The 10,210-nt window shown below is 41.7% G+C and overlaps 1 protein-coding gene across 1 annotated transcript in view; it reads left to right on the forward strand.

The window, feature by feature from the left end:
* Positions 1-5,394, forward strand: part of CREB3L2 (cAMP responsive element binding protein 3 like 2) — a 110,274-nt gene extending 104,880 nt beyond the window's left edge. Inside the window, exon 12 of the mRNA XM_024195726.3 lies at positions 1,595-5,394. Within this exon, the coding sequence (XP_024051494.1) occupies positions 1,595-1,670 (76 nt within the window). The 3' untranslated portion in view covers positions 1,671-5,394. The remainder of the gene's footprint in view (positions 1-1,594) is intronic.
* Positions 5,395-10,210: the final 4,816 nt, after the last annotated feature.

Consider the following 10,210-nt stretch of genomic DNA (forward strand, 5'->3'; position numbering starts at 1 on the left):
ATTCCCCCCTCGCTGGTTCACCAAGGGCATCCATGCTTAGGCTTCTGACTCCCCTCTCTTGGGTGGGGAACCACACCTCTCTCCCTCCTGAGCAGTGTATTTCCAGGCTGCACAGTTCTGTGCATACACTGTGAATTCCCTGGCAAAGTCAGACTGCCTAAGCAGGCCTACTTTACTTTTCTCCTCAGATGGTGAACAGCGTAATTACCACAGTTAAGTTACCACACAGTTCTTTCTAAGCAAGCACATTTATTCTTAAGGTACAAGCATATTGGAGAAAACATATTAAAAACAATAAAAGAACCTATATTCATCCTAATAAGCTTACCAGAGGTCATCCCAACTCCAAGAAGAGTGAGTGAACAGTCCTTCAAACCCCATCCAGGGGTTTTCCTGTGACTTACAAGTTCATAATTCCTTTTGCTCAAAACAAGAAGACTCATGAATCTGAGAGCTACTCGTTTATACCATTTGTGCATTTTGATCCTGGGAATAGGTAATTTGTAAACCAAAGTCCCCTTCCCAGGGTGAAGCTTCAAAAAATCAGGTCTGGAGGTTGGCATTTGCATTTCTCCCCCCCCCCCCACCTCCACCCAAGTATGTCCTAGGAACCCTACTCAACTCACTGTCCATTCTTGTCTTAGCCCATTGTTTAAAAGAGTCCTTGGAAGCTCATAAGACTTCCCAGCATTTATATTAGTCTTATCTCCTAGACAGCTTACATACTATCCCACAATAACACACAAACATTTGCATTTTTGATACAGTGAGCTCCTAAGATACTGAAACTTAATTCAGTAAGGTTTAACTTAATTCAGAAAGATTTTGCGGGCAATTACACACAGACACACACGTATAGCGTTATACAAATAATAACTTCTTGGGATGGAAAATATCAGTAAAATATAACCCAGAGGGAGGTGCATTGCCTACGTGCTGAAAGCTGAGGGGAAATGCGCATCATCAAGCAATCTAAAAATATGCAGGCCATGGGGCATTGCCATTTGAATGGCAACATGAGCTTGTGGATTACTAAGATTTCTGACTGGGCGGGTTATGAGGAACTGGGTGCCTTTTGCACTCAAGATGGCTCTACAGTTTGTTGCAGGACAGAGCTGGGAAGATGGAACATGTATTGCTAGAAGGGTCACCCTCAGAAAGTTGCATTGAATTCCTTGTTAAATTCTTTCCTTTAAAATAATGTGAGATTTGGTGCTCCTGGAAAATGACACACTCTGGTTTGAAGAACTGATGTGTGATGTCTTTTCCTTCACTGTACTTCTGCATGCCCTGCCACCACCCTGCTGCTCAAGGCCTGGATCTCTTCAACAGATCCTTTCTATTGTGCCAAATGGGTTTTTATTTGGATACGTCTCTTAAAGCACTAGGATGAGACACCCTGTGCCCCCACCCCCTAACCCCAGCAAATCTATTTTAGCATGAGGTGACTAATTTGATGTGTTACCAAGTTCCAACCAGTGAGCTCCTGGTAAATAACAGGCACTGTAATAGCAATAGCCAGTTTCAGTGGGGTGTGCGCTTTTTGCATGATTGCATACAGGTATAATATTCCTTTTTATTTTTCTCCTCACAGGATCAGCTCAGAGCTGGAAGTGAATGAAACGCTGAAAATAATTGAAATTGATAGACGAGTCAATGCCACTTCTTAAAAAAGAGGCCTTTCCCCACCACATTATCCTCCCTTCTTTCCAACCCAAGCCCCACCCCTTCCTCTGGACTCATCACCATCAGGGAACCAAAGGGCAAAAGAGAGAGAGTCTGCCAACTTCTGATTTGGCTGAAGAGTCTGTGACTTGAGTCAGCAGCAGTTGTCCTCGTTCTGTCCTTTCCTCCGGGCACACAAACCTGCTTCTGCTTTTACTGCTGTCCCTGACTGGTAATACAAGGGTGTACTGGTTGGTTTGTGTGTATATCCTAATCAAGGGGCAGAGCCATGGAATGGAGGATTAGGATAAATGTAACTCACGGGGGAACGTTTGTGGTAGGTCACGTGGGAGAAGGAAACTGAAAGATACAGTGTGACACTGCTCAGGATTTGGCCACAGCTCCATGCCCATCACTCTGGCACACTGGAGCTTTATGGGGAGAGAAATGTGTTCACAGTTCCCATCCCTCCCACTGAGGGCAGAGAACAGACACTAGTCCTATTGAGCCAACAGCACAGACAGGAGAGTCTGTTCAATGGCAGTATTGCTTTTTTTTTTTTTTTTTTCTCTTCTCCCTGCTCTCTCTCTCTCCCCTTTTCCTGCCCCTTTATCACGTGGTGGGTGAAGTTTCCTTACTGTTGCCATCCTTATGAAGGATCCAGGCAAAGTTCAGTCAGCCCATGTGTCTTCTCAGGCCTTGTCTACAATTGCACCAATTTAACTAAATCAGTTTAGAAACTGATTGAGTTTAATCTGTGCGACTCCCTTGTGTGGAAATTTTTAAATAAGATTATGACTAGTATATTGTATCCATTTAGCTTAAGTTGATTCCTTACTGGCATAAACTAAATCAATACTAGGCTCTCTTAAACCAAAATAAGAGCGTCCACATTAGGGGATTGCATGGATTTAATTAAATTAGTTTCTAAATCCATTTAGATACATCGGTGCAGTTTTTTGAGGTAGACAAGGCCTCAGATTGTTCTAGGTTCTTCTTCTTCCCCTGAGCCTCCTGTTACTGTTGTAAATAGTATTTATTAGCTTTCCAAAATTTCCCTCTGGTAGCCAGACTGGAGAGCCAAGCTCCCAAGACCATGCAGGTTTTCTTGGTGAACTTTGAAATCAAGATGGAAAAAATATGCTTTTTTAAAAATTAAACTTAGTTCCCTATAATGATTATTAGACTGTAATGAGGCTCCCCTTCCTCCTCCCTTTTACTAAAAGTACATGGAATTAAAGCAACCGCTTAGGGAAAAAATTGTTGTATGTTCCCAATTAGACGCAGTTCAGGTCAGTGTTGATGGTCTCCCTCTCTAGTTATTTATTATTACAAAACTACCTAGAAGACCAAACCAAGGTCAGGTCCCCATTGTGCGAGGCACTGTACACACACATGATGAGAGACTGTCCCTGTCCCGAAGCTGCTATCCTGGATAGACAAGACAGAAAAAAGATGGGAGGGGGAATAGATACACGGAGAGGGGAAATACCTTGCCCAAGGTCACACAGCTGGTCATTGGTAGAGCCAGGAATAGAATCCAAGTCTCCCGCCTCTCAGTGCAGTACCCTATCCACTAGACCATACTGCTTCTAAAGCACCATGCTGATGCATCTAATGCACACTGCCTCTAGTGCGGTGATTCTCCTTCTCTCTCAATACCCAGATTGTGCCAATGGCAGGGCTGCCCTTCCACTCACAACTGTCCTTTCCGTGATCCAGCCAACCCACCAGTGATTGCTTCTGGGTTTTATTTGGTTATTACAAAGGGTTGCTCAGAGTTCCCAGTGATGGCTTTAGCTTAAAAACCTAAATAGGATAGAATAGTACGGCTACTTTTGCAATTTACCAGGAAAACTCAATTAAAAAAAGATTAAAATGTTTTTTTTAAAAAAAAACCTCTCCTTTTTTACATAAATAAGGAGACCAAACTAGTGTAGCCTTGTGTTTTATACCATGTACAGTAACTCTTTCCTCCAGGTATTCTATTTTGTAAAATATTTTTAAAGAAAAAGTGTATTGTTTTTGTATTTTAGTATAGCCTCTGCAGTGCTTCATCCTTTCCTGTTTGGATTTTTCTTTCTTTAGTCTCCTTCCTTTGTTCACTATCCCATCTGTTCACTATGGGCCTGATCCAAAACCCAGTGAAGTTAATGGAAAGAATCCATTTGGCTTGAGTAGGCTTTGGATCAGTCCCCACTGTACCATGATCAGAAACAACATTCAAATTGGCAAGAGTGGGACATGTGTCCCAATTCCACTAGCAGATAATGGAATTTGGTGTGTACACCTCTTGTGTGCATGACTTTCTAGGTCAAACCCCATTCATCTGTCCAGGTGTCTATTTTAAAAAAAAAAAATTGGTGGCAATGAGAGAGAAATGCCATTGTGAGCATATTCACAGTCAATCCTTTCTTGTCAGTGTGGGTCAGTACCACCCCTAAGGCATATCCCCTCTTATTAAGGGTCAGCCACAACAGCCATGCTAATTCTCCCAGGCTCTCTGGATTGCGCTAGTGCGCACAGACAACCGTCACACAGCTCTCCCTTTGGGAACCCACATTATAACTGCACGATGGAAAGAGGAAGAAAAAGATGGGTGTGAGCGGGGGAGCGTCTGAACTGAGACACAAGTGGTGTCTGCATTATTTTAACCACCTGAGGTCAGCAAAGGGAAGGGGGAAATTTATGACCTGTTAGATTTACCATATTGGCTATCTCCGGGCATCCAAGTACAACCAGGTAGGCATGAGTCAGGGATTAGCAAATTCACGAAAGACCTGATTTACAGAGCATCCCCAGGTCCCCTTGACTTTGAGCGTAACAGTGGGGGCTCAGCATTCCTGAAAAACAGGCCCCAAATTTCTCTTGGGGTTTATTTATATAGCTGTGTATGGAATGTGAATGTGGAGCAGGTGGAGGCTTATCTGTCTAATCTCTCGTGCCCATTACCCTACTTAATGCATGAATGCATTCTCTCCCAGTAAAGAGACACTATTAACGTTACTAATTTAAATAATAATGTACACTATTAAAATAGAGAATTTCCCCAAATCATTGCTAATCACCATTAAAGCCATTTGCTTTTTGCAATTTGCGCAGTTTGGATACACCACACCATTTATGGGGGTTTTATATCTTCATTGATAAAGGTTACTGTCTGAGTCAGGCTACTGGATTAGATGGTCTGATCTATGTATGGATAATATGGAGTACGGCAATTCCTGTGTTCCTATGACCATAAAAATAGCCTCTCTATAGCCCTAATATGTTTGATGCTTAAAATGAAATTTTAACTGTTTTTTGTGGATCTCCTAAACTAGCACAACATTTGGGTTGAAGTCACTGCTGGGGAATATTATTCCTTTAAAATCAACTACTCCTATTGAACCTGAAATGGGTTTCTTCTGTAAGTCCTTTTTCTAGCGATCGGTCACTTGTTTACTCTTGGGTGAAATTCACTCCTGGATATAGGGTCAGCACAAGTTATGCACCACTTAAGTCCCAAGAAATCATCTAAGCCCCACTTTAGCGGTCCCGGACCTCAGGAATTTACGCAGTATATAGCCTTCGTGCTGGTTCTCTGCACAAACACCCTGAAAGCTGCCTGCATGGAACCCTGTTGCCAAACCAATGTTTTACCACACCAGTAAAACCTTGCTTGTCCCCTATAACCTTCAGACATTCCCCGAGCTGTCATCTTTGAGTCTAGGAAGTTAAGCTATGAAGGAAAAGTAGGGCATTATTTTTTAAATACAAATATATATTTATGGAAATCAGGCCCAGGCCATGTGACCGTTCTAATCATGTTAGCATGGAGGGGAGGAGGAAGAGAGAGGTTGGTATGCTATTTATAGTTCTGTTAGTTTCATGTGTGTTCACTATTTGTTCTGTGCAGACTAATATTTTAATACACCAAGGTTCATAGGCCAGATCTCAGCTGGCAGAGTTTCCATTTACACAATTTACATGGAGTAGCTCTGATTTATACCATCTGAGGAACTGGCTCCTGTCACTGGGCCAGGCTTCTCCCCAGCTCCAAAGTATGCGCTGCCATGTCCAGTCTCTTTCAAGGAGGTTTATTTTCTTAATAAACCCAGGTAAACAAACAGGAAAAAAAGAGGCTTAACTCAGTCCTTGCTTTCAGGTTCCAGCTCTACCCCTCTCAGGGATTTCTGGCAGGTTCCCAGTTCTGGCCAGTTCTGCTCCCTCTTGGGGGCAGCAGTCTCAGGGCTGTCTCCCTCAGCCACTGGCCCCCTTGCTCCAGGGGCCCCACCACTGGAGTTTGCTCCACTCTGGTGTGACTTTACCTCCTCCAGATAGGTCACAGCCTGTCTCAATCAATTCCCCCTCCAGCTACCCAGTTAGCAGCCCTTTATAGGCCCAGGTGTAGCTCAGCCCTCTTTAATTGGCTGGATTGGACTCACTGGCTCTGGTCCAGGGCTCAGCCTAACCATAGGGACCAGCTACCCTGTGACACCCCATAGCTTTATCTGCATCAAAATATATTTTTAGACTAAAATTTAACTCTGCCTTCCCTTCCCCTCCCCCCCCCCCCCTTTTTTTTTTGGTAACTCCTATAAAACTGACTTTCAGCAGTGGACATTGTCTAGACACAGTTACAGTGTAGGTCAAATAAATGAGTAATATTAATTGCCACATCACGAGGGATTGCCACAGAGTATTTGGGCTCTAGATTCTAGCTAGTGCCAACAGGCCATTGTACAAGAACAGAAATATAGTTAGTATTTTTATGCTCTGTGACTAAAATATTTCATTCTCCAAGCACTAATTAGAAAGGGAATGTTTTGCATTTTGAAGGTGAAACAGTAGGTCATTGCTTTGGTGATTGGGAAGAAAGCCGTATATTTGAGAGGTGCTTTGTTGAAGTACTCTATACTCTGCAGCTTTGCACTGTAGCTGCACTTACTGTTTCAGTGTTAAGGGCAAATGACTGTTGGGAGTGTGGGAATAAACTGGCCACACAAGTGCATTATAGACATCAATAAATGTATACAGGTTCAGTCAGTGAGTCAATGTGCACACCCAATAATCTTAAGACCCAGGAGATGCACCATGGACATTCAGTCTTAGATTGTGGGTGAGATCCAGGTTAACTGCCTTGCCTCAGTGATAAATTGTATTCAGAGAGACCCTAGACATGAGCCAGGAATTTGTTTTTCCATATGCATATCACCTATCTGCTTTTCTTTATGAAGGCACAGATGTGGTTTTGCCTCCTATCTTCTAAGCCTGTGTTGCTTTGGGTCTTGCAAGAAACTCTCATGAGACTGAAATGGGCCTGTGTTGTGGTTTAGTTACTGCCACCAGTCTCTGCTCTGACCTACAGCCCACTTCCAACCCATCCCTCAAAGAGAGGGAAAGCTGGATTTCCAAAATTGCCTCAAAGGGAGTGGAGTAATTCTGAGATGGAGCAGCAAGGAGAAAATTTCTTCACGCCAAGAAGGAAAATCTTTGTTTGTATAGATTGACACCTCCCCCTTCCCCAATCTTACCTTCTCTCCTTCCTTGCCTTTTTAATTATGTAGCCCTGTGCATGGAGAATAATGGGGCTGACCTTTTCAGTGGATTCCACTTTCTCATGCAACATGGGTAAAATAAATTTCATCTTTTATTGTTCATATAATGGGGTGAGTAAGGACAGACAAGGAGCAGAAGTGGGTGAGTCACAATGAGACTTCTGTTTTAAAATATCTGTGTTTGTATCAGACCATAACTGATTCTGGTACAGTAATGCTGAAGTAATGGAATCCCATCTTCTCAACTGATATAGTTAACTATACTCTGTGTGTGTATTGAGTGATTTTTAAAGACACTTGCAGGAGTTTTCTTAAAATAATAAGCCACTCTAAATAAAGGCTTTTATTCATCTATACATCATCATTTATGTATTTATCTGAACAGCTGGCACACATTCCACTTGGTTCAATAGAAAGTTCCATCTGAACCCCAGTGCAAATGGGATTAGCAGTGGTATTACCTATCTGAAAGCTGTCCTGTCACATTCTGTAAGTGTTCTCTTACTCTGTATAAAGATTTATGTAAGTAGAGCCTGGACTGAACACCAAACCTGCTATAGACAGCTCTGGATAAGTACAGGGAAATGTACCTGGCTTTACCCTAATTAGCCTTTGGGTGTCACTTTTGTTTCATAAAAACAACAAGGAGTCTGGTGGCACCTTAAAGACTAACAGATTTATTTGGGCATGAGCTTTTGTGAGTAAAAACCTCACTTCTTCGGATGCATAGTATAGTTAACTTTTGTTTCATGGAATTACAGCTTCAGCCACTTTTTTTAGGGCTGTAAATTAGAAGGCCATAAGATGTGAAGTCTGGGAGTGACAGTTCAAGGAATACCATTAGTCTTCTGGTACAAGAGCTAAAGGCTCCTCCTTTCCCATGAACACATCCTCTTAACCACGTTAGGCTCAATAAAAAATTAATGCAAAGAATTTTCTTGGGCATATAAAGGGCCATGTAGTGATGAAATTATATCAAATTCAAATTGCAGGTATATTCTAGTCCCCCTGAGTGTTCCAGAGGACAAATTATCTGGAGTCCTCTCCTCTAAAATGAAATACTTCCCTGTGGAGGGTCAGAAATGATGTTTCGGGCCATCCAAACCAATGTCACCCTGCAGGTTACAGCCATGTATCATTTTGATTACTCTCCCTGTATGTGTGCAAATACAGATGACACACATGTTTATGGTTTGCCCATATGCATATTAAACAAAACTATCCATTGTGAAAAAGATGGCCGTTATTTGGGACTGTGCCAGAACAAAATCCACCAAACCCCTCAGTAAACTGTAACAGAGCCTCCTTTGACTTTGCTGACGTCTATGTTCTTTTGCCAAATGTATGTTTAACCGTGTGTGTGCATGTTGGTTAGTCTCTCTTTTTGTAATGACTTCTATACATGCACTGCTCATCTGGATACATTCCCATCTGGTTGTTCACGCTGCAAACATGTCTCTTGGTGTAAAGAAATTGTTTGTTGAATACTACAAGAAAACAATTATTGGAATAAAACTAAAAGCTTTTGTAGGATTATATATATGTAGTTAAGTAAAAACTAAAGTATGTTATGCCTTTTCATTCTTGCAAATAAATATTTTATGTAGAAAAAAAGCAAAAATAGCTCCTTTGTCTTCCCATTTATTTAAAATCCGGTCTCCTCTTGTATTTTGCAAGCACAAGACCATGTGCTGTCTGACTTTTTTTTTTTTTTTTTTAATTAACCTGATTATCTAACATGTCACTGAACTGGAAGAAGATTAAAAGCAGTGATATGTGTATATGTTTTACAGTAACTGTCTGCCCCTTTCTCTTACCAAGATTGCTGAAATTGGAGAATTGGTTTTGTTAATCATGGTAGAGGTGGGATGGTAACATTTTTGTAATATTAATAGCATTTTTATGGAATTATGCAATTTAGCTATGTTAATACTAAATTCATAGATGTATTTAAAAAAAAACTACATTCTGGTAATATTGATTGACTGTCTTGACTTTGGGGATCAGATCTTCACCATGTGTAAGTTGACAGAGTTCCATTGATGTGCCCTGATTTACAAGAGCTGAGGATCTGCCCTTGAATATCCATTGCCTCTGGGATGAATGCTCCAAATCCAGGTTAATACTTTGGCTTTGACATATTCTGTGTTTGAGTGGGTGGATGGATCAAGAACTCCACTGCCTGATCTGAGGGAGACTAAAGCATCCTCGAAAAAAATCTAGATGACATTGCAGATAAAGGTCACGGGCACATGGGCAATGTATCTCTGGCCTTTCTCCTATTTCCGAGGGTCCTCCCCAGCTTGAAGTCTATTCTGACACACATGATATGTACCGGGAAAAATGCACTTTGTTCCTGTGCTGGTTTTCCACCATAATTTTCAAATGGAGGCTGCCATTTTGTTTTTAAAACATTATTCTCGCCTGATTAAGGAACATTCTTTCCCTTCCAAAAGACATCAGGCAGGAGCACTGTGGCAAGTAGCAGCATCCAGCCAGAAGTCTGGTACAAATCAATCAGTATTTCTCTCAGTGAGAGAGGATCACACTGTAGTAGAATAAGTTTCCATTTCTCCTTTCCCAGCTGAGAGCCTCGCTATGGTGACACAGCCAATACATGGAGCTTGGGAATAGACATGCATCATTCAAATATGAAATTAACATTTCCAGGGGAGGTCTTGCCATTGATGTTATTTATGTCACTAACTCTCAACCAAGATCAGGGCCCCACAGTGCTGAGTACTGTACATACACATGTTGTGTACCTAAAGAACTTACTATTTAACTAGAGAGGACAGACAAAAAGTGGAAGAATGGAAGTTATAACCCTCATTGTACAGATGGGAAACAGATAGGGTGACCAGATGTCCTGATTTTATAGGGACAGTCCTGATATTTGAGGCTTTTTCTTATATAGAAGCCTATTACCCCCCACCCCTGTCCCGATTTTTCACACTTGCTGTCTGGTCATCCTAGAAACAGAAGCCGAGACATAACTGGATTTT

This window comes from Terrapene carolina, unplaced genomic scaffold, assembly GCF_002925995.2.
Source record: "Terrapene carolina triunguis isolate 2854851 unplaced genomic scaffold, T_m_triunguis-2.0 Scaffold247, whole genome shotgun sequence".
In the NCBI taxonomy this organism is placed as follows: Eukaryota; Metazoa; Chordata; order Testudines; family Emydidae; genus Terrapene; species Terrapene triunguis.